The sequence below is a fragment of the Colias philodice genome, chromosome 2 (genome assembly GCF_061535455.1).
Source record: "Colias philodice isolate Cphi_HAF_F1 chromosome 2, ilColPhil1 Martin Lab GWU primary, whole genome shotgun sequence".
Lineage (NCBI taxonomy): Eukaryota > Metazoa > Arthropoda > Insecta > Lepidoptera > Pieridae > Colias > Colias philodice.
The window spans coordinates 9,292,251-9,320,163 of NC_143087.1; the positions used below are offsets into that span (position 1 = coordinate 9,292,251).

General features: G+C 33.1%; 2 protein-coding genes and 1 long non-coding RNA gene across 5 annotated transcripts; 1 reads left to right on the top strand and 2 right to left on the bottom strand.

The window, feature by feature from the left end:
• Positions 1 to 216: 216 nt before the first annotated feature.
• On the bottom strand, positions 217 to 4,191 carry LOC149490694 (uncharacterized). Its single transcript, XR_016317547.1, has 2 exons — positions 4,000 to 4,191; positions 217 to 326 (listed from the first exon to the last, which is right to left on the bottom strand). It is a non-coding gene; the product is annotated as an uncharacterized LOC149490694 (long non-coding RNA).
• Positions 4,192 to 8,101: 3,910 nt separating this feature from the next.
• On the top strand, positions 8,102 to 11,131 carry Uro (Urate oxidase). Its single transcript, XM_089707613.1, has 5 exons — positions 8,102 to 8,221; positions 8,497 to 9,002; positions 9,112 to 9,235; positions 9,519 to 9,705; positions 10,616 to 11,131. The coding sequence occupies exons 1-5, from the start codon at positions 8,199 to 8,201 to the stop codon at positions 10,787 to 10,789; spliced, it is 1,014 nt and encodes a 337-aa protein (XP_089563739.1). The 5' UTR covers positions 8,102 to 8,198; the 3' UTR covers positions 10,790 to 11,131.
• A 149-nt stretch (positions 11,132 to 11,280) lies between these two features.
• Positions 11,281 to 25,137, bottom strand: LOC149490696 (uncharacterized). Of its 3 annotated transcripts, none has more exons than XM_089711114.1 (5): positions 25,021 to 25,137; positions 16,365 to 16,515; positions 15,970 to 16,161; positions 15,388 to 15,588; positions 11,281 to 11,473 (listed from the first exon to the last, which is right to left on the bottom strand). In XM_089711114.1, the coding sequence occupies exons 2-5, from the start codon at positions 16,473 to 16,475 to the stop codon at positions 11,417 to 11,419; spliced, it is 561 nt and encodes a 186-aa protein (XP_089567240.1). In that variant the 5' UTR covers positions 16,476 to 16,515; positions 25,021 to 25,137; the 3' UTR covers positions 11,281 to 11,416. The 3 variants fall into 3 exon arrangements, with proteins under 3 accessions (XP_089567240.1, XP_089567224.1, XP_089567231.1); XM_089711098.1 differs by lacking the exon at positions 25,021 to 25,137 and adding an exon at positions 24,447 to 24,850; XM_089711105.1 differs by lacking the exon at positions 25,021 to 25,137 and adding an exon at positions 16,888 to 17,246.
• Between the last annotated feature and the right edge of the window lie 2,776 nt (positions 25,138 to 27,913).

Here is a 27,913-nt window from a genome sequence, read left to right on the forward strand (position 1 = left end):
ACTAAAATGATATTTTAATACAAATTATATAATAATAATATTTTCATTTTTACTATAAATACCCAAGCAAACTGTACGTATATGAAGGGAAGAACCACAAATTCATATTTTCATTATATGGTGATACGATCAATACCTATAATGATTAAATTATCTTATTTAATAATGATTAAAATAGATTTACTGTAGATAGGTATCGATTATATTAAGTAATTGTTAGATACATGCCTCATATTTTCTAGCAAAGTCAGGACTTTCAACAATGCTCCGTAAAAAGATAACTTCATGATTAGATAAATCTTCTTCAGGTTTCTGTTCCTCCTTTTCTGAAAAATAGTAGATGAGATTATTTGAACAAACTAAGACTAAAATTTAAAAGATGCCTCACTTGTCTCTCCTATTTAATTAATAATTTACGCAGTCTTGCCTATTTAATTTCGTAAACGATAATATCCTGAAACTGCTCCCGTCGCGTAGGCCGTATCATCCCACCCAGGCAATTCAGAATTAGTATACAGCTGCTCAAAAGTAGATTATGGTAAATCCTTGTTTAATTAGTTGTGTAGGTATGTAGCTTTCAGCAGCAATGGGAATTGTTCTTTGTATATAATATTTATATTATGTATAAAGACTATTATAAAGACACGATACCATTCTAATCATATAGACGGACAAAAATCTAAAAAAAAGCCATCTTTGTCAACAGCTATGACCAAGAAAAGGCTAAAACCACATATTATGTAGGTACCTAAGTGTATAATATTTTACCTGTAATAAACCGTGAATATAGTCTGTTCTATTAAACTTATCCTTGAAAAAGTTAGTTGTAAACTTTTTTCAAGGCTTTAATAATTTCTTCCACTTTAATTTAATGATATATGTACCAGTTTGTTTTTTTCCTTTTCACCGCCATCGTAGTGGCGAATGAGATTGATTATTTAATACTTATACAACTCGCCTATGTCGCATGACCCTTGAGGTCACAGTTCATTAGAGTCATCCGGCACCTATCATGTGTGGCCTTAAAATCTAGATACCTACGATTTAACTGGCATAGTGTAGATATTTTATTTAGTAAAAATATCATATGAGGTTTACAGTCGTTCTTAGCTATTATCATGCTATGCAGTATGCATCTTATAGCCTTATTATATAGACCAGTCGAGATTCGGAAGAATCAAAAAGAGGTTTTTAATTGATGTTTTTTTTTTTTTTTTTTATGTTAGCTCCAACAAAAGAGCAGGCGACTCACTTTCTAGAGGTTCGTCGCCGCCCATGAGCGTTCGCACTGTCGGAGACTTTGCGAACGTTTTGCTGGCCTTTCAGATATGTGTAGGCTTTCTTCTTGAAGGTGCCCATGTCAAAGTTTTTAGGAAACACAGAAGCAGGTAACTTGTTCCACAACAGCGTGGTTCTCGGTAAGAAGTGTCGCGAGAATCGCACTGTAGACGAACGCCACGCATCCAGGTGGTGTGGATGGTATTTAAGCTTGTGTCGTGCAGTTGGAATTGCGCAGCTGGTATCAATCCAAAAAGTTCATCAGAACACTCTCCATTGTATATCCGGTAAAATATGCACAGTGATGCGACATCACGCCGCAGTGCTAGCGGATCCAGCCGATCGGTGAGCTCGGGTCGGTCGACGATTCGAGAGGCTCGACGTTGCAGGCGGTCGAAAGGAAGCAGCTGGTATTGGGGTGCTCCAGCCCAGAGGTGAGAGCAGTATTCCAAATGTGGCCTAACTTGGGCCTTATAAAGTTGTAGGTGATGAGCTGGCATGAAATACTGTCTCGCTCTTGCGAGCACCCCTAGTTTCTTTGAAGCTAGTTTAGCTTTGTCTTCCAGATGACCCCTGAACTGAACGTCGCTCGCAATGTCGACCCCGAGGATTCCGATGCAAGGCGTGGCCTTAAGGAGAGTGTTTTGAAATTGGGGCGCAACGTCAAAGGGCTTCTTTTTCGCGGTGAAAGCGCAGACTTGTGTTTTGGAGGGGTTGAACACAACTAAGTTATTCTGCCCCCATATCGAGATTTCATCTAGCGATTTCTCAATTTTCGACACAAGTTCTTTCCTGTGCTGGTCCACTTGCTCCTGAGAGATATTTGGAAAGCCGGCATAAGCGGCATCACCCGTACTATCATCCGCATAACAATGTATATCACGTATTCGCAACATATCATTGATGTGCAATAGGAATAGCGTAGGCGATAACACGCAACCCTGTGGGACACCAGCATTCACAGGCATGGATTTTGAGCACGATCCGTCGACAACGACCTTGATGCTTCTTGCCGTGAGAAAGCTGGCTATCCATTTGCAAAGTCTCTCAGGAAGGCCGTACGAAGGCAACTTGGAGAGGAGCCCCTTGTGCCACACCCGGTCAAATGCCTTCGCTACATCTAAACTGACTGCCATAGCTTCCCCCTTACTCTCAATCGTAGACGCCCATCGATGTGTTAGGTAAACTAAAAGATCACCAGCCGAGCGGCCTCGGCGGAATCCGTATTGATGGTCGCTTAACAGCTGATGATCTTCTAGGTACCGCAACATCTGGCAGTAATGTATGATGTAAGTAAATTAGCTTAGTTTAGCAGATAATATCATAGTTGCTCGGGCTATTGTAGTGTGAGATTTTAAATTATCGCTTTTCGATTTGAAATTAATGACAAACGAGTAAAATTCAATCGTCTCTTGCAATCAATATCTACGAGTTATTTATACATTGTTAGGTACGTTAAGAATAATTGTTTCTGTGGTAGCAAATATTATCTCAAATCGTAAAATGCATAGTTGCATACATTGTTGACAAGTTCACAAATAAATAGTTCGCATAACAATAGATATCTAATGTTCTAGTCTCTAAATAACGACTGGCTGGATACGAATAGGTTCTTGTATATTATACCCTAAGAATGTAAGTATATAATTTAAAATTTTAGAGTTGTGGCTTAACTACATCTTATATAAAAAATGAGGATAACTTAAATCAATTATTATTAATTATCTATACTTTATTGCGACCTTATCTTGGGCATCACCTTTTACCAATCAAATAAGAAAAACATCGTAACGCGCAACCGGCATATCCAGGAATCAAAAACTTCTAAGGTAGTCAGTATGTGACATCTATCAACCCGCCCTCGTTAAACTTTTTTACTACTAATCCCTTAAGAAGCTCTTGTTCCTGCAGTAGAAACAAATATAGACGCTTAAAAAGGTTAGGTTGACATTTAGCTCATTGCTTAATTCTGAAAATGGATCCGGTAACCCCCTTTCGTAACACGTGTTACCATCGAGAGAATAAAAATTATGAAGACATTTGAATATAAACAGATTGTAGAAATAGTACGCTCCATTAAAATTTATTTATAATGCTTTTAATGTAGTAAACATTACAATTTACCAATCGTTAACCACTAAAGTGTACAATATATTTTGCGGAAGCAATTTTGATAGAAAAGAGATTTTTGATGAGGTCCTGCGTAATGTTAGAGAACGTGTACGGTTCCGTTGTATATCGAATTGTCCGTATTGTACTGACAACTATTTTTTCATTAACTTTCATAAATTTTAAACGTACTGGGAGTGATAACATCGAAATGAGTACAGATTATTTTTAGGTATTTCCGTGAAAAATGTTTATTTTGAAGACAAAGCGAGCATTGCATCTGATGCATTTGAGAGCATTTGAGAATCGTTTTATTTTTCTAAACTTCTCATAGGGATATTTATTTTATTTCTAATTTATGTAAGATCCATTTAAAATGTGCATACATTTATAAAAAAAAAATATTCTTTAAATTTTCCCGCTTTTCTATCGTTTAAATCTATGTGTGTCTCTAGTTAAAATCAAAATTGGCATACATTCCAGTGAGAACCTTAAAGAAACAAGCGAGTACTTCGTAACCTTTAGATACCGCAGTAAATCGTTATCCGTTCAGTCGCTCAAATCCGTTCAAAATACTGATTTATCGGATTCATACGGTTGTTAGACGCTCACCGTCGTCTGGTGGCTTGTTCGCGGAGAAGTCTCTGAAGCCTCTCCAACTGACAGTGTAGCGGCCGCTCCTTCTCACCATCATCACCACAGATCACCAAGACAACGCGTGGCCCGGGCCGTAAAGCGGAGTAAGGCACGTTCGTGCGTCACGCGGGCACCGTCAGCTGTCTGCGAGCGGCACGTCACACCGCCGCCCGCCTTCGCGCCTGCGCACTACGCTTTGCCGCTATCCCAGTGATGTTCAAAGATTTGTCGATATGAATGACGCTTGACTTTAAAATTTGTACTTTGTTCAGCGATAAGTCTTTTGAATTTAAAGCTTGCTGGCTTGATGATTCATTCTAACACAATACTATAAATAATTATATGTACTTACTAATTAAATTATTTAAGTTCATAATATGTAATGTGAGCTATATGGACTTATTAAATAAATACTTATCAATGATGATACTAAGAGTTTGTCCAAAGGTAGACGAAATGAGATAGAGATCTAAAACATCTATAATGTAGATATTTTTGATCTCTATTGATATCTTCATGCCACATTTGCTCATGAAATAAACAATATTTTACATTTGAGTTGTACCAAAATAAAATGAGAGAATTTCTTATGTGTATTCAATTAAATATTCACATCATATTATGTATGTAGTGTTTCTATACCTAAATAAATCATGATAACTCGTTTACAAATATTTACGATTTGTTTATAATATCATATCTAGGAGAGGACGAATTTTCATATCATATCTTCAACGACCGATATATTTTTTTCGAAGTTTCTCGATTTTACTCACTCAACCTTATATAACTCTTTAATTCCAATCAATATGTTTCATATAAAGCTATTACTACATATAAGACTGAAACAGAACACATCTCTAACTAATAAAGACGATAATTTATCGACAACGTCGGGCCACACTGCGCCTCTGCGCGTGCCGCCCGCCCAATCTTATTATTATATTTCGCAACTATACACTCTTCTCTTTACGTTCTGACGCTTATATCCGACGCGAGCGGTTACAGATAAAGCGTATCCATATTTAACATTCACTACACTCATTAATTTCACACTTCGATGGGTATTATGGCTCTTGATTAGATACTTATTCATCTGTATAGTTATTTAAACAGACATTTGGATAGCAGTAAAATTATATTGCTAAATAAAACGAAATTTTACCCGCAATGTTATCATTAATAAACTACCCTATGTTGTTTATAAAAAATGTTCGGCTAGAACACTGGGCACTAATATATGCCTGGTACTTTTTTCATATATCGATGTTTTTAGTATGTAGTTCAAAAGCTAAGCAATACAATAATTTGAAATGATAAATTCTATGTATACCTCCTATTCTATATAATATGTATATAATGATATACCTCCATACTATTGAACATCATAAAATAGTAAATATAAAAAGTAAACCACATAAAACGTTACGAGGTGACTATAAAATTGCGTGCCACTCCTGGCGAAATGTTCCTCCAATGTTACTTTTAGATTGATTTTATATGTTATCGAGTATGATGTCATAAATAGCTGATATATCTATTTTTTACTCTAATAGTAAGGTCAGAAATCAAAAACAAATAAGAACAGATAATGTTATCAGTAATGGCATGTGCAAACACGTGAGTGGGAGACACAAATATGACCTTTTGTAACCTTTATTGCCCTAAAAGCTTAAGGCAATTATCAAAAATATAACATTTACTTAGTTATTAAATGTACGAGAATAATACAGTCATTGAGTCATATATTATTTATTATTTTACACGTAGGTATCTATAAGATTATCGCATGTTTGTGAATAGTTAGTTTACAGTCATAAAAATCAACTAAAAGCTTTATGTTGTATATTCAGCAATTAGCCATACATGAAAATCAAACTATTTATAGTAGAGCCATTTTAATAGGCAACATTTGACAGTTCAACAAAATTCAACAACGTAACCTAGTAACGACAACATAGAATAACATGATATTTCGTTTTGTTAGAACTGCACATTTGCTTAACTTTTTTCAATTACGACCACATATTTATAATAATAATGACCGATACAAGTAATTTTAAGATTTCATTTTACTGATAAACCATTCTAAACATAATAAACAATTTCTGAATTGAAGAACTGACGTCGCTACAATTTTGTGTCAATAAACCTTTTTTCTTTTTAAATACCAGAGACGTTACTCTAAAAATCGAAATCTGACATCTAGAATCGAATGCATTGATTACTTCTGAATAAAAATCATCATAAATTAATAAATTCGACTGACCAATGTTTCAAATCCGTATCGATTAATTCACTTTAATCGATGTTTTTAAGCAGGTTACCTCTCTTCGAAGATAAAATTGATAGACGTCAAATGTTGCCTATTAGATTGGCTCAACTATAGCTGCGTTAATATAATGGGAATATACATTAATATTGTTTTCATTTTCAGTAAAAATAGTATTAATAGTACATCACTAGAGTATTAATATTGTATTTTTATTGACTAAAAGAAAAACATACTGCAGCTTTTAAATCTAAGTATTAGAAAATACTTAGATTTAAAAGCTGCAGTATGTTTTTTATTAAATAGAAATCACTGGTTGACCCCGCACAGGTTTTTCCTAGTGGGTTAACCAGGGATTTACTACAATTTATATGAGTTGTAAAAAATTGTGAAACAAATAAATAAATTTGAAATTTGAAATTTGAGAAAGACAACAGATTTTTTTAAAAATAATGATATTATACACAATTAATTGCTTATTAAAGTTTAACTTAAAGTTTATTTATGATCTTTCATAAAATTGTTAGATTAGAAATTAGAATTAAGTAAATATCTTGTTCCGGGTCAATAAACTTGGCAGGCTATTATTATACTGCTAGGTACATATTTGTACATATTTATGCTTTGTAGTTAAACGTCTAATGTGAGTAAAGGTTGATTATTTATAATGATCGAGTCTATTATAAATAATAACACATGATAAATAATTTGGAAAATCGAAAAGGTGGCCATTACACGCTCGATATTTTTCGAAAAAACGTAAGAAATGGAGTTAATGAATTAGAAGAGAGAAGTACATAATTATTAATTTCCTAATATATTTGTGATCTTATTTTCAGTTATGAAATGACCATAATAGGTGTAAAATTGTTTGTAAAAGTGACGCATGGAGATCTATTGAGAGGAGGAAATACCCCCGCTCTGACACGACGACTAATTCCTATAACTTTTCAGTTTTTACTTGAGAATTATCTCTTGATAAATCAATTGATTAATCAATTTAGAAACCTTTAAATATAAATAATAATTAAACTCTAAAGGGTAAGAAACTAGAAACAAAATAATGAATGAGCTTTAAGCTCAAGAATCTAGATCATATATTTTCATTAAGTTTCAATTTTTTTCTAATATCTCGTCTTTTTAAATACAATTGCCGGTAACGTTGCCGGTATCGCACGAGCATGACCCAATTCGATAAGTTTTTATAGAGTTATTTTTTCTTGTATCCTATAAATAATTAGAATACTTAATTACGCATGTCCCAAATTTATTTGCATGTATTTGTTAGTGTTCATAATTGTCCGTTCATGATTTATTGGTTAATTTGCGCAGAGATAACGATGTCAATAGCTATTTTAGGAAAATTAAGTACTGAGTGTACACAATTGATAAAATATATATTTTTATTGGTCACATGTTTAATTTAATGTACGCGAGATAAACCTGGGTTTTACATAATTGATGCACTCCATAAAATTAATATATTGGACTTTGTTCCAACATAAAGATTAACAATTAATAGATTTAAACATAATTGACCGGAACAATGTAATTAAGCTTAAATTAAATCAAATAAAATTTATGTATTCAAATTAGTTATCTCGTATGTATGTATGCTTAAGTCAAAAGTGTGCGTTTAGCGATACTCTGGTTTTCATTCTAAATTTGATGTAGAACCGTTAATAGTCTTTATTTATGTCCGATATTATGAACTTAAATAAAGTTAAATTTAGTGATAAGCAATCGTCCAGTTTGCGTATTAGTCGCGTGCTCGTTACTGATAAGACAGGTTACTCTTATAAATGAGCTGGCGAGATGTCATTTATCACAGTCTGTCTTGTGTAAATGTGCCGATGGCGTTTCTTACACACGCTCAAAATAAAGTAGTGAATTAGTTTAAAAAATGCCGTGGACAAGTACTAACAGGTAATTAAAAATATACAATGTTTATTTCATAAATTTGGTATATTTTTATTTATAATAATTTTGGACTGCAGCAGTATAATATTAATAGAATATTTTAATAAGTTAATTTGCTTTCATAACTCCGTTAAATTGTAAAAAATGCAACACCAACACACTATGTGTAGTAGGTAATTGGATTATAATATTAGCCACAGGAAAATATAGTTATTGGATTATAATAAAAATTAAAGTAAAATCATGGAGTAAAATATGTTTATAATATTTTAATATTCCAGAATTTATGCGAAACCTAACTCGAGCTCGGGTGAAGGTATGCCAGCATTGCCGGCGAGCGGTGCGACGGCGGCGGCCACCGCTGCGGCCGACACCGGCGGTCGCTTCGAACTCAGTGACCATGGATATGGAAAAAGCTCAGTAAAATTACTTCACGTACACAGAGATGGTGACATACACGCTATAAGAGAATTTGAAGTTTCTACAGAATTAAAACTGTCTTCAGAATCAGCATATATTGTTGGCGACAATAAGGAAGTCGTAGCCACTGACTCGCAGAAGAACACAGTTTACGTTCTCGCTAAAAAATATGGAATAAAAACTCCCGAAGAGTTCGGTGCTGTGGTTGTGAATCATTTTCTTTATACATATAGACAAGTCGTAGAAGCCAAGTGCCATGTAATGGAATACCCATGGGAGAGACTCCAGGCCGGCGCGCCTCATAACCACGCTTTCATATTTTCACCAATAGCAACGAGATGGTGTGAAGTATCACAGGCTAGACATGGTGAGTTTTTACCAACAAGTGGACTTTAACGAATGGTATTAAAATCATTATTGTCATGTAATGTTAAATATGGAACCAATTATTAATTCATGTTTTCTTTTAATGGCAGAGGCGGTAAAAGTTAAATCTGGCTTAAGCGGTCTTCGAGTGTTGAAGACTACTCAGTCAGCATTTGTGGATTTCGTCCAAGATGAATATACAACACTTTCCGATGCCGCGGAAAGAATATTCAGGTTGGTTCTTATTTCGATTTAGGTCGAGAGTATTGATTCAAAAGATAAAACATTTTTAAATCGTTTTCTTCGTTACCATCATATTACTGTTATTGCTACTAACTATTATTTTATCAATTATAACGATTTTCAAAAATATGTATCTCTATGTAATCGTGTTAGAATAATTAAATGGTAATTTTTACTCATTATGTTAATTAACGCTATGCTCTAAATGGTAGAATAGAACCATATTATCTTATTGTGAATGTTCATTATTTTTAATTTTTTACAATGGTTACAGTACTGTCGTGGAAGCAGAATGGACGTACGATAACATGAGGACGGCAGACTTTGACAACGCGTGGTTGACAGTCAAAGATGCGATCCTGGACAAATTCGCCGGACCTCCCGACGTCGGCGTATACTCTCCCTCAGTACAACACACGCTGTATCAAGCCGAGAAAACTGTTTTAGAAAAAGTATCTGAGGTATGTATTCAATTAAGAAGTAATCAATAGAAAATTGCATCTATTAGAGGCTAGAATGTATACCAATAAAATAAATATACAACAGGAAAACATCGTGAACAACAAAGCTGTTTAAAATTCGCCTAATTGGCACATTAATTATCTTAAATACATATAAAATCCGTTATATTTTTCACAAACAAAAGATTACACGTTCTCATTTCACAGTAAATTACATATTTGTTTACTCATTGGTCATATGACTCTAGTATCAAAAATAAATTGTTGACCATAAATTCATCTTATCGACATTAAACAACAAATCAATGTACAACATGAATTTATTAATATGGCGCGTGCGGTGATAAACTTTGATAAGTAAATACTTAATAGTGTAATAGCTTTGCGTTTATAGCATTTCTACGGCTGCGCAATTAAGCGATATTTAATTTTTTATTATAGATTTATGTAAAAAAATATAAATTCTTGGACGTAAAGAATAATTTGTCCCCCACCTTTCCCCAACTATAATAGCCGATAATTCTTTTGAATTCTTTCTTTAAGAATTAGTTCCCTAACCTTTTTTTAAATTTTTTACGTAATATTGTTTGCTAGTATTATAGGGAGACGCTTACAATTTTTCTTTTCTTCTTTTGCCGACAATTTTATCAGTTCTCGTAATGAAAACAATATAATTCGCGTATGAACCAAAGGTGATCATCAAACTCGATCGATGAACTCAAATTCTTTGTCATCAAAAACAATGTTTAACTACTAAAAATAGAATTTGGTACTTAATTTTTATGGCCATGCTCGTTAACACAATATGAAGATCGTTAAATTGTCTTAAATTCGTAACGCAATTAGGGAATCATATTTTAATTAAGTGTCATTAATTGAGCCACTAATCATTTTTCAATTTTTGTTACAGATAACATGGATAAGAATGACCATGCCGAACAAACATTATCTAAATATCGACGTCTCGAAATTCCCCGCCAACGTGACGAAGGGAGACCCCCGCCACTACATCTACCAGCCCATAGACAAGCCCGCAGGCCTCATCTACGCGCAGCTACGCCGTAGACCCAAGAGTCACTTGTGACACTAATATGTTGTAGGCTTTATTTTAATTTGCAAAATATGCTTGTAAATGATTCTAATTTTCGTTTTCACGCTGCTGGAGATCCTATAAGTACCGAAAGTAGTGTCATGATATATAATAACGAAATATTCTTTGTTTTCGGCAAAAATAATTTGTCAGAAAATCTAAAAGATGTGTAATATTTATTTCTTGTTTTTGTCGTAGCATTGTTATATTTCCGCTGTAATAAGCATATTATTGTCGAAATGTTGAATAATAGAACTGAAATTAAAACAATAATATCTAGTCAAGGTTTTTAAACATTCAAGATATAAGTATAATAAATTGGCTTTTAAGATTTAATGAATCGTTTCATTTTTCCCTTGGTTAAGAGGGTTTACCCACGCACACTTGCCATAATTTATATCTTTATTCGAAAGTTGCGCCTTACGCAAATAATTCATTTCTTAATGAAGTGATAATAAAAAAAATGAATTCATACTATTGGGTGTATAAAATTTATTTTTCTAGAACATGACATATACTTATACCTAATGATACATTTTGCAATAAACACAAATAGAGTTAAAAATATAATTAAATATAGATCTGCTTACAGTATATTGAATATTTATGGTTGATATTTATTTATAAACGTTTTGTGCCGATGATCTTATCCGCCAGAGCATACAATTCATCTACGGTCTGAAAAAGAGAATATAATTATTAGATAATTATGTCCATTGTTCATAACGTATAAAATATTTCATTTCAAAAATAAAATGTATGAGCATCATGCTTAACAAAGTTATACATTAGTGTACGTTTGAACTTCAAATCTCTTTCAAAAATGTTTACAACTTTAGTGTATGAAGTAAATCTTTCGCGAAAGTACCTACATAAAACCTATTAGTTACTAGCGACCCGCCCCGGCTTCGCACGGGTGCAATGGCGGTCGGCCGGTACCGCCGCAAACGCTACGTCCCGCAATTTTTAAATCTGTAATATCTTCGAAAATATTCACTTAAATCATACGGTGTAAAGGGCCATTTAGATCTACATTAAATGAACAATGTATTCAAGGTATTTAATTGGTTAAGGATTAATGCTGTATTGGTTAAAATCGCTTCGAAAATTAGCCATTATTTGTCGTAAAAAGTAAATGACAAATTAAAGTTATTGTGGGTTATCCATAAGAGATAGACATATACCATCGCGGACTTTTCTGTAGACCTTTTCAATGTGTATAATACTTAGTACATTATTATGATAAATCTCGTAGGTTTCAGCCTGCGTTTGCAATGTAAGCGGAAAAAATGTAATTATTTACGACATCACATTAGAAACCTCAAAAATAACAGTACTTCTCCACTATTTAATGGATGTTATTATACATATAAACCTTCCTCTTGAATCACTCTATCTATTAAAAAAAACCGCATCAAAATCCGTTGCGTAGTTCCAAAGATTGAAGCGTACAAAGGGACATAGGGACATAGGGACATAAGGACATAGGGACAGGGAAAGCGACTTTGTTTTATACTATGTAGTGATAATCCAAAAGTTAACAGATGAGTAATAGGTTAATCATCTCATTGTATTTCAGTCTATTACAAGGTTATTAAGTGCATATTATGCATATTAACCTTGATTTGATCATTTGAATTGTTACACAAACACAATACAAACAATAATAAAACAAATGAAAACAAACTTATAATTTGACTTTATGTATAGGGGAGACCGAGGGGAGTTGAAACAATTTTCACGTTTTGTTTGATATAACTCATACTATTATCAGAAATCTGATGGTACTGGTATCAATCGATAGGTTATTTTATACACTTCCGAATGGTTAGCATAAATAAACGGTAAGCGTTAAAGATGGTGGTTAAAAATTGACTTAATCGTAACAAGTCAACTTGTTTCAATTCCCCTCATACCGAGGTAAGATGAAACAGAGGTCGAGGAGAGTTAAAACATAATGATTTTGGGGAGTAATAGGAGCTGCAAAATAAAAATGATGATTTAATTCAAAGGTTTCAATTAAAACTTATATTTTCAAGTAATCAACGACTTTTATAAGTAATATTTTAATGACATTTCAGTCAAGTAGGTCTAATACAAATAATAAACACCTAAATAACCAAAAATTAACATGCGTAACATCAATTATAATCAGTCAAATCAACAAAATGTTTTACATTTTTATAAAACTAAATCTTTGACATAAAATAGTTAATAATCACTCGTTTTTGCACGCCTCATAAGCGAAGCGTTGAGGTGGGTACTACTGTCACTTCGCGCAAAACATCTGATTTTTCAAACTTAAAATGTCTTTATGTATCATACATTGCACTTGTAAGATAATACATACACACACATATTAAGAAAAAACACTATTTTTAACGTTCATGATATTTTTGATGTCATTTTTGTTATTTAAACTAGTTAAAAAACAGTTTAAAAAAGTTCTGTCTTGGACGTCCGTGTGTCTGTATGTGCGGATCCTTTTTCTTGTTAACACGATAGCGACCGAAATACTTTACTAATCGAGTCTTTTTTTTTCTCTTACACTTGAGTATGCTCAGGAATAGAACCCTTTCATTATTCGGGGTCTGATTCGATGAGGTTTAATTGTTATTAAATAAACAAAAATAATAATTAATAAATATTTATTAAAAAAAAATTATGAGGCGTGCACTTTTGGATTTTCCAAATTATTTAAGTATGTATTACAATAAGTACATACTATAAACTATTTAAGGAACAATAATCTACAAAATGTCAAAGACAAAGTTCTCCACCAGCACAAGTTTCATGAGCCCACAATTGGCATTTCAGACATTGATCCCACTTTTCTTTGGATCTGTTATTTGAATATGATTCCATACAGCAAATACAGCAGGATTCCTCTTCTTCTTCATCACTATCTTCGTTTCTTGACAACCTTAACCTTTTTAGTTTTACAGCCTGGTTTTAAACTTATTCTTGCTTTAGTTCATCCAGTAGGCATGCTTAAACAAATAAACACATTAAATCAACAATAAAATCCGATAATCTTCGTACTTTTTGGCTAAAATCAGATATTAAATTGAAAACAAGGAGAGTTGAAACAGTCTGTTTCAAATCACCTCGGTGAGAAAAAACCTCCCAATTTTTATTCAAATCACGACCAAGCAGTAAATACACAGAAATCAAATTTACCAAGTATATTTCAAGAATCAATAGATAATAAGTTTTTAAAACGTATATAACTCAACCCAAAAAACAATACCAATATTAAAGTACGAGCATCGTAAAAAATCATGAAATACTTACTTTTTACGATTTTCGGCACATGTCATTCAGAACTACACAACTGCACAACTGACGTCATCGGCATGAACTGACGTCATCGGCATGAACTGACGCGATAGCTGGTGGAGGGAGTTGGTTAAAAAAGACGTTGCCAGATCGCTAACACTTTTAAGTTCGGAGAAATCGAGACTGTTTCAACTCACCTTTGTTTCAAAACCCCTCGGTCTCCCCTACAGACTAGTTATTTTGGTGGATTATTGAACGTAAAATGTAAATGCTTTTAAATTGTTCTTTAAAATATGTAAAGGTTTACACAGAATGATGTATCCAACTATGAATGATAATATCAATTCAATGAATATGTTAAGAATGATCAATTAAAAGCTTATTTAAGCTCTAGATTGTTAAATACTTTAACCAATTGGTTATATGAAAATATAAAGTTGTCAAGATAATGTTACATTACTCGTATAAGAAAAAATAATCGTTTGAACAGTTTTATTAAACTATATTTTTCAGAAGTTTTAAAAAAATAGGGAAAAAGCATAATTTATATAGATAGGGCGTTATAGGGCCCAGTCAAAGTTCACTTGAATGATCAGCTTGGCTTTAAATGCAAGTCATACACGAGTATTATATGTATCACATTGCTTATCAGTCTGTGTAACTATTTAAGGGTCATGATAGACTGGGCAGTATCTGGTTCAATCCGGTTCGACACAAGCCGTCCATAGGTCTGATATAACAAAGGTGATCCGGATTGAAATCGAGTATATACTCAATGATTATTAGGGTCTCGATATGGTTTTATCAACCAGACTTAATGGCCGCATGAGTTCATCCAGATTGTTCTATCAATTGTTATGATTCTAGTGTAGCCAATAAAACATGTTTATGTTGTTCGGGTTTACATTTTGGCATGCACTAAGTGTCGTCTTTTCAGCGCCGGCAGACATTTTTAATGCAGTTAAATCACAAGCTTCATTGTTAACTTTATTTGTGTCTCGTAAATAGTTATTTAAAGTTTGCAATGTTTTTGATTAGCCTGGTTACATTTTTAGTTTGTACGACTTTGATATCGGTACATGAGAATTAATTTTGTCAATAAATGAATATGATATATTTTGGTTAAATAGCTACGAAGTATATTCGTATGCATGAAGTTACTATTTATGTTTTGCATTTTCTGTTATTTATAATAGTATTTATTTATTTATTATTTAAACACGTTTTGAATTTACTTAACATAACCATATGTATGGTGATATGTGGATATATATATATATATATATATATATAAATTATAAAAAGAAACATACTGTAAGGCTTTTCAAAGTTTTAACATCATTTGTCTCATATTTCAGCACGGCAAATTGCTCGTCTGTGAAGCGCACTCCTTTCTCGATGTCAGCTTGTTTCAGTTCTTCTAATTCTTCATGACATTTAGCGAGCAGCTGTTCAGCGCTTAATTGTTCATTTTCTTCTTCCGCTACCTCAGCTTCTGCTTCCTCTTCAAGAGCCTGGACAGAAAATACAAGCAAATCATTATTGTATACGAAACAAGTTTAAGAATTAACATAACAACAGAATTTTACGATAGTTCACAAATGTTTTGACAAAATATTTAAAGTAACTCTTTATATTTTATATACAATAAATATTGAAGCGATTAAGTACAAGAGTACTGAGAACTATATCCCTTTCTAACTATAAATAATATTATATAATACAATGCGAGTCATACAAAGTTATCTCAAATCCCATTTGTGAAGAGTTAAAAATTCAAATTCAAATTAGTTTGCAGTAGGTACCAGTAAGGGACAAAGGTCAAAATATTATATATTAGAAATATCTAGATTGGTCAGATGTTACATAAAAGAAAATGTATATCTGTGATATACTTGATCGAATTTCTGTGAAGCTTTTAGTTTCCTGTAGTAAGCATCCGCACGTTTCTTGGACGCCTTGGCGACCTCCCTGTTGACCATCCTCCAAAACACGAAAACAGGATGGTTATACAACTCAGGAGGACATTCCTTGAGCGGCGTCTTCCCAACTAGGATGAGACGCTTCAATCTCTCCATTTCATCGAGCTGCGGGTTAGAATTAGGTTATTTAATGCATTTCGAAATATTTTTCAACTTTGATCTTTTTAATTTTTATCTGAACTACTCTTATCTTACAGGTTTATCATATTATGTATCGATAGGTCGCGACCTACTCATAAATATAAGCAATTAATGAAAACGGTTAGATTAGTAATAGATAATTTTGTTTTTTAATACGTGGCACTTACGACTCTACTAGATATTCTCTTGTTGAGGTTTTCTTCGTTGACTGCACGGATCCTTTCTTCCAACTCGGTCATGTAGCTCTTATCCGTGAGCCGCACCAGGTTCGAGCCCATATGCTTCTCGAGGCGGGCGCGGACATGGGGATGCGCGAAGCTGTTAATACGAAAATTAATATTCCAATTAACACATGACAAATATATAATCATTATATGGTGTAGTGACAATAAAAGTATTGATTGGGATCGCTTTAATGGAATTATTAACACCAAGATCTAATTACATAATACGGTTAATTAGGCGATAGAAGCCTTAAAATTACACGGATTTTACTCAGATAATCTTATAATCTTAAAAACAAACTTAAACTTATTATTAGTGTTTCCTATCTGTAATTTTTAACAGGGTGTCGCCATGAAAAATAATCGGCATTTTGTAGTCTATCAATGCTACATACTTCACCCCATTAGCACTTAACACGCATATAATACGTATACAAACTAACCCACATATAAACAATAAACTTACCGCTGGGGTCGTTCCGATTTTTGGCCGTTCGTTTTGAATACAAACTAGAAACACCACTGCTGCTGATACTCAACGTTTGGCTCCTTCGCCGTAAAGTTTTAGTACTTTTGACGCCCGTGTCATAGTTGAGACCATTGCCGTGCTATACGATGGCCCTGGCACAGTATGGCACGACCCCAGCCAACACATCATGTTCAAATTCGCGTCTAAGGAAGCGTTTATACCCGATCGCTTTCTTTGATAAAGCAATAGCTACACCATTTTACGACCGTAATCAGGAAATGAAATTTAATGGAGTGCTATTATTGAATTCGCGAGTGAATCCGATGAAACACCGCGAGCGAAATGTGTTTAAACGATTCGCTTCATAAACTATGGTATGGGGAGACAGATGTTTTACATATTTGAAATCAAAGCCCATAAGTAATGCTTCTTTTCCTCTAATCGTTTTATTCAATATTTTTGATACAGTTCTTAAAATCCGAGAATCTTAATACTAGATATTATATAAATCTAGTATTAATATATATATAAAGGCGAAAGTTTGTAAGTATGGATGTATGGAAGTATGGATGTTTGTTACACTTTCACGTAAAAACTACTGAACCGATTACAATGAAATTTAGCACACATATAGAGGGTAACTTGGATTAACACATAGGATAGGTTTTATGAAATCCCACGGGAACGGGAACTATGCGGGTTTTCCTTTGAAAACGCGGGCGAAGCCGCGGGCGGAAATCTAGTCCGTTATAAAATAAAGTTACACTAATTGCGGTGTTGAAATGAATTTATTAGTAGATAACAAAGAGTCTTATATTTTGATAATACGATTTCTTTTAGCTATGAGTACAAACCTTTAGGTTTCGTGACAAAGCGCTTTTCAAAGGGTCATACATGACTTAGTAATGAGCATTTGTGAGATTTATTCATAATTGGGCTTTGACTTTCAATTGTACTATTTGTGAATTCCAATCTAGTCTGTTGTAGGACCTTGAAAAGCTCTGAAGCATGTTTCTTTATCAATCGTCTATTTGTTCTGTAGTAATTTTAACGAACTACCTCTTGAATATAAAACTATGCGTAACATTTGTCTATAGATTAATGATAGTTCTTATTCTTTATAGAAATCTAACAAATAATTTATGCAAAATACAATTCTATGCTATATATACAAGACATTTACTTGTAATTAAAGTATATTAACAATCGTAAAAGAAAGGAATGATCATTAAGTTATAATTAAGCTAACTGTTATCCATCAAATTATTTCTATATTACATAAATTGACTATCACATTGTGAAACAGGCTTTATAAAATATTGTTGCAACTTTAATGGGCACTAGAAATTAATCCAACCTTTATAATGAAGCTTGTGACTTTCAAAAAGCTCAAATAGACAAATTGTCTGCAAAACGTTATCGTACCCGCCAATTTAAATCATGACTAGCTTTTATATCATACTAGCTATGCACCCGCATTGCTACGCTCCTGAAAAGCGCGTTCAAACGAACAAACAAACAAACTCTTCAGCTCTATAATATTATAATAATAAGTATGAACATAGTTTAATTTTGTTAAAAGTAAACCGTAAAAGCGTTTTTGTCTTTGTGAAAAAAAAAGAAGAATTCATACTCATATTTTTATATTGACTATGTAATTATGTATATTTATTTGCTTTCATACTGCTACTTACACTTGATGAAGTGTAAGTGAAACGTTTATGTGCTAGAATAAATAAATAGTCTTTCTTGATGATGGTGCATCTTACAATTATGAAGGTAGGTATAGGTACTAGGTACATAACATTTGAAACCCTATTTTATAACATAAAATGATAAATCTGCGTCAATGTTGACAATATATTTAGTTATTCCAAAATATTAACCTTATACGCGTATTTTAAAATCCAAGATAATATTGCATATGTTAAAATTGAAAACATTTTTATGCCTTTATTATCTCCTTAAAATATTTTCGTTTGTATTTCAATGTAAAACAACGACCTTAGACAACTTAGGTTATCGTTTGAAATTTTCGTTAAATATTTTGTTTCCATAGCAGTAACGAATTAATATAGAGCCCACTTTTCGGACCTCGCATGTCGGACTATTTACTCTTTATCATCCGAGTTGTGGACTTTGTACCATTAATTATTTACAGTTATAAAATTGAAGTAAACATGGTATGAAATACATAAAAATAATTTGATAAAAACAAACATAAAAAATTAACTTGACTAAAAACTTAATAACATACAATAAAATGTCTATATTCGAGAAGTTATTGGATACAATATGGCATACTCCAGCTTGTTTATCCGGTGATCAAGGTGTTTCCTTCAACGGCCGTTTAAAATTACATTAGTGAGTGCTTCAGTCTCTCAGAATGTTTACACTCAACATCTTCTAAATATAGACCGGGAGATACTGACACAAAATTTCGAGTCATTTGTAACAGGATGGCGGTTCTACAGGGGTCTTAGTACGCAATGACAAAAAGAAAAATGATGGTGTGAACGCTGGTACCGGTGGGTTAGTCGCGTGGGCGTTAGTCGAACTCGTCGGAAAAATAGCGAAAGTCAAACGATTTGTAACACAAAAATTTTAGAATTTACCGATAGCCCATAAAAAAGAAGTAGGCGGTAGTGTCATGCCATACTTTTCCGGTATGACTTACAGCCCGCCATACCGACGCGAATGTGTTGATTTAAAAAAAACAATTATTCAACCATTTGTACCAAGCTAACTTTTGCACAGGTAACCATCGTCGTGCAGCCATTTACGAAAATCGCCATGCCATACTTTTCGGACGATTCCAAACGGTCGCCATACCGCCGAAAATCTGCAAATTTTTTTTATTTCGCCTGTCTTTTTGTACCAGTATTGCATTTGGCTTTTTGGAGAGTATTTGATAAAATGTGACCATTATTATATTTGCCATACTTCTAGTAGGGGGAAAAAGTGCTGTCATACTTGAAAAATAAATTTATTATTAATTTATATAAGTGAAGATTTCCAACACCTAGATCTTTGAAATTTTGTATTTATATTTGTCGATCCTCAAACTTATAGGAAAAATAAGTGCCATACTGTTACAAATCGTTTGACTTTCGCTATTTTCCGACGAGTTCGACTAACGCCCACGCGACTAAGCCGCCGGTACCAGCGTTCACACCATCATTTTTATTTTTGTCATTGCGTACTAAGAACCCTGTAGAACCGCCATCCTGTTACAAATGACTCGAAATTTTGTGTCAGTATCTCCCGGTCTAATAACCCGAGACGACGCAACGTCTACGTCATCCGTTTGACGCGGGTTTGCAGTCACGTAGTATAGAGTACAGGTTTTTTCTTTCAGAATTTCCCCGTGCGTGTTGTATCTTTATTTTTAACTAGGTCTAGATCATCATATTGTAATTGTATGGCAAGGTTATAAATGTTTTTGGTATTTAACATCCGATCCCGTTTAATTAAAGTAGATTTTAAAAAAGTAGAGCTTTTGTTATAGGGGAGATCCTGGACCATAATGATATAGGAAAATTTAATACAAACATGATAATGTTATAAATAAGACACAGTTTTCCAGTATTTTCATGTTAATTTGTAATTATAATATGTATGAGGTATGAGGGTGCTTCCATGAAAAAGCTCCAATAGTTGATCTAATAAAGGTTTGCAACGCAAACAACAAAACAGATTACAAAAAGTTGCTGTTACATTGATCTGAAACTTTTGATTACAAAAAGTTCTACTTCAAAACACATTGATATCATAGCCATTGCGAGTTAGGAAATAAACATATGACTAGTCTATTACCCATTGGAATGCTTATTTAACAAGCGCAATGAAATATTATGTTGCGTTGTCATAAATCACATTGTAAGCGTTACGCCAAGAACTTTCTCATTTGGATCTCAACGATGAAACTCTACTTGAGTCATAACCAATAAATAGTACACATTTTTATGGGGCATTACGTCAATGTGGTGTGTTATATGAATTAGATCTGAGAAGGCAAACGGAAGCTTTCTGACACTGCCAACTATGCGATCTTACATCATTGACTGTATGGTTAAACAATTTTATTATAACCTACTTTTGGGAAAGGGAATATCTTTTTTACGTTTGTTTGTAGATCATCACTTTTGTGATGATTTACGATAGGGGTAGAAATCAATAAAAGTTTTTAAATTCATGCTATTAAAAAATTAAAATATATTTTGTATTTGATTACGTACCTAACTTATTTCATCAGATTAAACATGGTTTACAAACTGTTTTCGATAATAAAATGAATCATTAATCAGTTCTTAATACCACTGAATAAAGTATATCGATAAAAAAACAACAACAAACAATACAGAAGCAAATATATTTAATACTATTCAAAGAGCTGTAAGATAATTCACGAGAAAATAGTAGTATTACTCGTAATAAGCATCGTAATGTATATTTGACTATTTATTGCGTAAACAAATTTGTTAGCCAATTTAATATTGTTTATGGAATCCAATAATAAAATAGCAAGCTTTATTAAAGCTTTGCTCTCCGCATACCATTGTTTATGCTATATTGGTTATTTTCTTTCCTTGTTTATAAACTAATATAATATTTACATTTTTGAATCAGGTTTTTATTTATTGTCTTAAATAAATAATTATGAATTAATCTAGTTAACAGATTTATAAATAAATTTAAAATTATAATGTTGATATCTACTCTATCGGAGACAAAACTCTATTAAAAATAAAGTAGGTACTCTAATAAAATCGAGAGACTTTCTTTTGCAATATTAGTTAAAGATCCTGAAGACTCCAAACATAACCTTTATCTCCGGAGCGGCTGCTTTTATTCCTCAATGTAAAGTTTTGTCACGAATAAGGAAAAGTGGAGACGCCGGATCACGTTTCTTCGTAAATATAAATGCAAACATGATAATTATAGACTAGAGTAGATAATTTTTGAAACAAAAAAAAAATCGCAGTCGGATGAAACCTATTAGAAAAGGAGGGGAATATGATGAAAATAAAAGGAAAAATAAATTACGGTCAATCCGAGTTCGGGAAGAGGGAGGGGGGAGCTTTTAAGAGAAAAAAATGGTCTCTCTCGATTTCCGACAAAACTACAAGTCCTACGGAAAAAAGCTCAATGGCAAAGTTGTAGGTAATTAAAAGTTCTACAACCTTTGTATTTACAATTTTTTCACATAACCTCAAAATTTCGGTGAAAAATTCAAAAAACCAAGTTTTTGGTTTTTTATTTTTATCTACTTCAAAATTTATTTTTTTTCTACGAAATTTGGTGGAAACTTACTTTATTATGTCCCAAATACACTGTAATTTATTTGATTGAAAATATTTATTTTTTCGCCTTATTTTGAATTAATACCAAAAAAACAACCTAATTTTCAATCGAAAAGTCACCCGTCAAAATATCAGCTATTTTAAAAAATTTGGGGAGCCTTTTATTCATTGAAATCTCTACTTTCATATGGTGTAAAAAAAATAAACATTACTATAGTAAATGTTCTCAGGAAATGCATACAAACAGTGTGAAAATGAGCTTTTACTAAATCAGGCACACTTCTCAAACTACCTGAAATGTTTTTATCGACATCATTTTGCTTTTGAATATGCTGTAAAATATTATCCTTAGAACAGATAATTTTTTTTCTTTTGAAATATTACCGAAAAGCCGATACAAGAGAAGATATAGAGTTCGAGAAGTGTGCTTGATTTAGTAAAAGCTCCTTATCACACTGTTTGTATGCATTTCCTGAGAACATTTACTATGGTGGTGTTTATTTTTTTTTACACCATATGAAAGTAGAGATTTCAATGAATAAAAAGCTCCCCAAATTTTTGAAAATAGCTGATATTTTGACGGGTGACTTTTCGATTGAAAATTAGGTTGTTTTTTTGGTATTAATTCAAAATAAGGCGGAAAAATAAATATTTTCAATCAAATAAATTACAGTGTATTTGGGACATAATAAAGTAAGTTTCCACCAAATTTCGTAGAAAAAAAAATAAATTTTGAAGTAGATAAAAATAAAAGACCAAAAACTTGGTTTATTGAATTTTTCACCTAAATTTGAGGTTATGTGAAAAAATTGTGAATACAAAAGTTGTAGAACTTTTAATTACCTACAACTTTGCCATTAAACTTTTTTCCGTAGGACTTATAGTTTTGTCGGAAATCGAGAGAGACCATTTTTTTCTCTTAAAAGCTCCCCCCTCCCTCTTCCCGAACTCGGATTGACCGTAATTTATTTTTCCTTTTATTTTCATCATATTCCCCTATTTTTCTAATGGGTTTCATCCGACTGCGATTTTTTTTATCTTTTTATTATTTTAAAAGGCTTCTACCCCAGTCTATTAAATAAATATGACGCATTTGTCTCTATATGACTATATTTCAAAGTTAACTGTAATTTTCGTTAAATGTCTTATTTTTTTTTTCAATTATAGATCAACATAATCGTAGAACAATCTCAACAGACAAGACAGAATGTTAAATGTTTATGCACTGGCTGTGCATAAATTGTTTCGATTTATAGATTAATAAGAAACTCCCGAGCCGCTGTTAAGACTTGTCGGCAGTAAAATGGAAAGACGTGATACTTTTAAAAATAAAGTCTTCATAAAGTACGTCACAGTTTAATAGTTTCCTAAACGTTCAAGTATACTCTACCGAATTACGTTCTCGCCTTCACAGAAGTTTACACATAGTTATATTCGTATCAGATTCACTGTAGTAAGGAGTGGTAATAAAAAATTGTTTTTCTTTACGTACAAAAGCGATCTTTTAAGTTATAATTAGAACAATGAGGACACGTTGAAAGTAATCTCTCAAATAAAGAGCATTTTTCAGATTTCACTTAAGATTGTTTTGGTAGTTTAAAATAATTAAATATTTATCTATTGCTCTATTTTTCACATATTGCGTAAAGTAACTTCACTAGACATATTATGTAACTGTTTAAAATTGATATATCTCTTTCAAACTTATGACAAATATTATTGATATAATGTTATCAGACTTCCAAGAATTTTCTCCTATCACTAATTATTGTCAGTGATTTCGCACGACGATGATTAAAGTAAACAAACGGAAGTTCATAATGATGACGCGAGACTCTTATCTTTTTTGTAAAAATCATAACAATACGTGGTAAGATGGTCAAGTGATCTCACAGGGAGACACACGCAAGTTTCATCATGATTAATGAGGGTTTGGGATCCATCCGTCTCCGTGTAATAGACAATTTAACTTTGTAAATAATTGTCTATCCTAAGTTTGAGAATAGTTTGAATAAAAATTTATTTTGATTGAATTTATTACGATGAATTGATACAGCAAGACGAATGGGTGTCAAATGTCTATTACGTTGTGACCAAGTTTTACAACTTCCTGCGAGTTGAACGCTAAAATAAACACTAATTAGGCAATCTAGGCAATAACATTTGATATCACTTTGAATAGGGTCGCACTTAATATGATATAGAACTACGTATAAGAAAAGTGCAAAGAAGACTGATAAAACAGACAGGCACCTGAGAGCGGACGCGACTCGAGCCGGAGGTTCGAGATAAGGCGTATCATCGACATCGCCAGCTGATCTTCTTCTATCCCGGCCCGCTAACAGCTCTATCGTAGTCCAGAACCCTTCAGAGGCATACGACGACGTCCGTTGCATTGTCTTTTTGTCTAATGCAAGCTGTTCGACGCGCGGCTCAAGGTGCAATGACTGCTTCCATTATAGTCGCCAAGTGGCAAACGGCCCGAGCCACCCCGATCCACACCCCACGTGTTCCACACGCGAACATTAATCTTGCACCCTGACACCTTTCACTGATGATTTTCCTCGCATAAACCGAAGTTTATCGACACTCGCGTTTGAAAAGCCGTTTTAATTAAATCTGCTCACCAAACTGATGGACGGCTAATTCAAACATTTGAATAGCGTGCGAATTGAAGATGTACCACAATGTACGAGGTCGTCGGCGTTAATGATACAGGTGCATAGGCACATGTGTTCTAGTTTTAAAATGGGAAACGGTCGTAATAGTTTAATGTTGTATAATGATGTAGCTTAGCGACCCATGGCAAATTTACGTAGCGGTTTACCTGGGGTGACCCGGATGGCGCCAACGTCGCGGGCTGCGACCGGGTCAGCTAGATTTGCTTATTGACGCCGCTTTGCTAAATAGTTGGAATACTGAAACCGAAACCGAACAGAGAATCTATTAGCAAAGATGTCAAAACTTCAACGGGGAAAAAAATAGAATGATTTACTTTTTGCTCTATATTAATTAGCTATATGTATCTTTTTTATGCAAATACGTTATTTAAACAATAATTTGAATAAAAACAATCAATTAATTTTACACGAGGTTATTTGATAAAGTTCGTCACGTGATGTTAAATTAGGATGCTTAACATGAGGAAGACGCAAGTATGTATAGCCGATAATAGCCATTGTGACGTTCTAAATTGATAAAATAGTCAGAGGTCGCTAGGTATTATGATAAAATTCAAAGCCATATAATTATTAAATATACATATAATGCACACATACAATTTTGTCAATGAACGCGGCACGTGCAATTGCATTTATTCCCAAGTATTCATAAAATCCCAAATATCCATATATTTTACTGGCTGCTCCGCGCGGTTTCACCCCCGTGGCTTCACTCCTGTTGGTCGTAGCGTGACGATATATACCCTATAAGCCTTCCTCGATAATTGAGCTATCTAACACCAAAATAATTTTTCAAATCGGACCAGTAGTTCCCGAGATTAGCGCGTTTATACAAACAAACAAACGAACTCTTCAGCTTTATAATATTAGTATAGATGAGAATATAATTTGATTGTAAAGATCATTGCTATTGTTGGTCAGAAAGTCCAAGTCATGCTAAAAGCGTGAATGTTTCTAAAAATACATGGGTGGATCTGTGGATGAATGGATTTTTATTACTCTTTCACGTAAAAATAGATCGGATTTGTATGGAAATTGGCACAGAGATATTATTCTACACTCGTTACCACGCACGCTACTTTGAACTCGGTATGGTCGGTATTTCGCGAATCAAGCCGCGGACCTCAAGTAGACTATTACCTATACTTCTTTCATTGTTTGTTTGTTACATTTTAACTTAAAAAACCAACCGACCGAGTTCAAATATTACTTCAACTTCAGGGAGGGAAATTTTTACTGGGTAACATAGACTACTTATATTTTATTCCGGGTCAGCCCAGGTGAAACCGGGAAAAGCGGCTAGTACAAATAATGCTGATAATTATGGCCCCGCCCTCGCTCCGCTGAGAGTATAAATCTAATCATAGTATTCATATAATAACATCCTCTCAGAATGTGATATCTACTCATCAAAACATCAAACATAATATTTGAAAGCACGTGTATTTTTGACTATCTTCCATTTTTTATTATCCACAAGATAAAAAGTGTTTGTGTCGTAAAACTAACAGCGTTTTGTAAAATAAAATACTGCTTATGAAAGTTTAAAGGGTACTTCGTGTTCCATAACACGAGAAAAATATATTTAACTTTATCCATCTAATTGTCCAATTCATTCGTAAAAAAGCATAAATCGTTAAATACCTAGTAAGGGTTGGCCGAAAAAACTAACTCGGTCGAATACACAAGCTTCAGCTAGGATATTTTCAGTTGGTGTTCGCTCTAGACTCTAGAGTAATTAAAGTTATAGGAAGTATGTCAAATTAGTCTTACATTATGTAACGTGAAAGATTTTAAGTACCTATGGTAGTTTTTTTTAAAGGCACCCGTCATCATAGGGTGTTCGCGCCACCTCTGGATTATAGCCCAGAGACTTTTTTGAAATATTAACATACTGGTTACTTACATAATATAAATATAAATAATGTACAATTAAAATTATAAGAACTTAAATTAAATTACAATATAAAATTAAATCAAAATTATTTAGTGAAAATTCAATAAAAACACGGCACAAAAACACTCGACTTAATCCTTTATCACAGTTAAACTAATATCACACACTATTTCTTTGGTTAACTACGACTACAATATGCTTACAATATTGTAAGAACACATCCTTACACTTGTCCCCCAAAGCGGAAGGTAGATTCTCAACCCGTCATCGCCATGCCCAATTTTTGCTCAATAGCATATCTATTGCTTGCAAAAATTGGGCACTCGAGTAACAGGTGAGGAACCGTGTCCTCTACTCCGGGCTGACATAGACACGAGAATTTTATATATTACAAGAAGATTTAAATACATCAGAATAAGACATGTGCTTTATTTACATGTTTTATATAAAATATAAATATAAACAGCATTCCATATCTAGAAAAAAAAATATTTTATATAACTTTGTATGTATCACAACAAACGATATCGTTTTTATTCAAAAACTTAAACAATTAGCGAATCGTTCTTATCAGTCACTATACTCACTATCTTTAGTACATTTTAGTCAATATTTTGGATTAACAATATTTTCGTACTTCTGCGACCTTATAACACAAAATTACCAAAATAAAATTCGATATCAGTAATAGTCTACATGATGCAATAAAACTTAAGAAATACGTATAAATTTTGTTTACATTACTTGCAAATTCTAAGAATTTGGAAACCTCTCTTATCGATACTATATTGCACGCCTCATAAGCGAAGCGTTGAGGTGGGTACTACTGTCACTTCGCGCAAAACATCTGATTTTTCAAACTTAAAATGTCTTTATGTATCATACATTGCACTTGTAAGATAATACATACACACACATATTAAGAAAAAACACTATTTTTAACGTTCATGATATTTTTGATGTCATTTTTGTTATTTAAACTAGTTAAAAAACAGTTTAAAAAAGTTCTGTCTTGGACGTCCGTGTGTCTGTATGTGCGGATCCTTTTTCTTGTTAACACGATAGCGACCGAAATACTTTACTAATCGAGTCTTTTTTTTTCATTACGCTTGAGTATGCTCAGGAATAGAACCCTTTCATTT

Bases quoted from the DNA above. Each gene is read 5' to 3' on its own strand.
- Uro (XM_089707613.1), top strand. From the start codon at position 8,199: ATGCCGTGGACAAGTACTAACAG. The intron at 9,003-9,111 runs GTGAGTTTTTAC...TTTTAATGGCAG, and splicing joins AGTATCACAGGCTAGACATG to AGGCGGTAAAAGTTAAATCT. The intron at 9,706-10,615 runs GTATGTATTCAA...TTTTTGTTACAG, and splicing joins TTTTAGAAAAAGTATCTGAG to ATAACATGGATAAGAATGAC.
- LOC149490696 (XM_089711098.1), bottom strand. From the start codon at position 24,589: ATGCAACGGACGTCGTCGTATGCCTCTGAAGGGTTCTGGACTACGATA. The intron at 16,516-24,446 runs GTGCCTGTCTGT...TCGTATTAACAG, and splicing joins CGAGTCGCGTCCGCTCTCAG to CTTCGCGCATCCCCATGTCC. The intron at 15,589-15,969 runs GTATATCACAGA...TTTTCTGTCCAG, and splicing joins CTTCACAGAAATTCGATCAA to GCTCTTGAAGAGGAAGCAGA.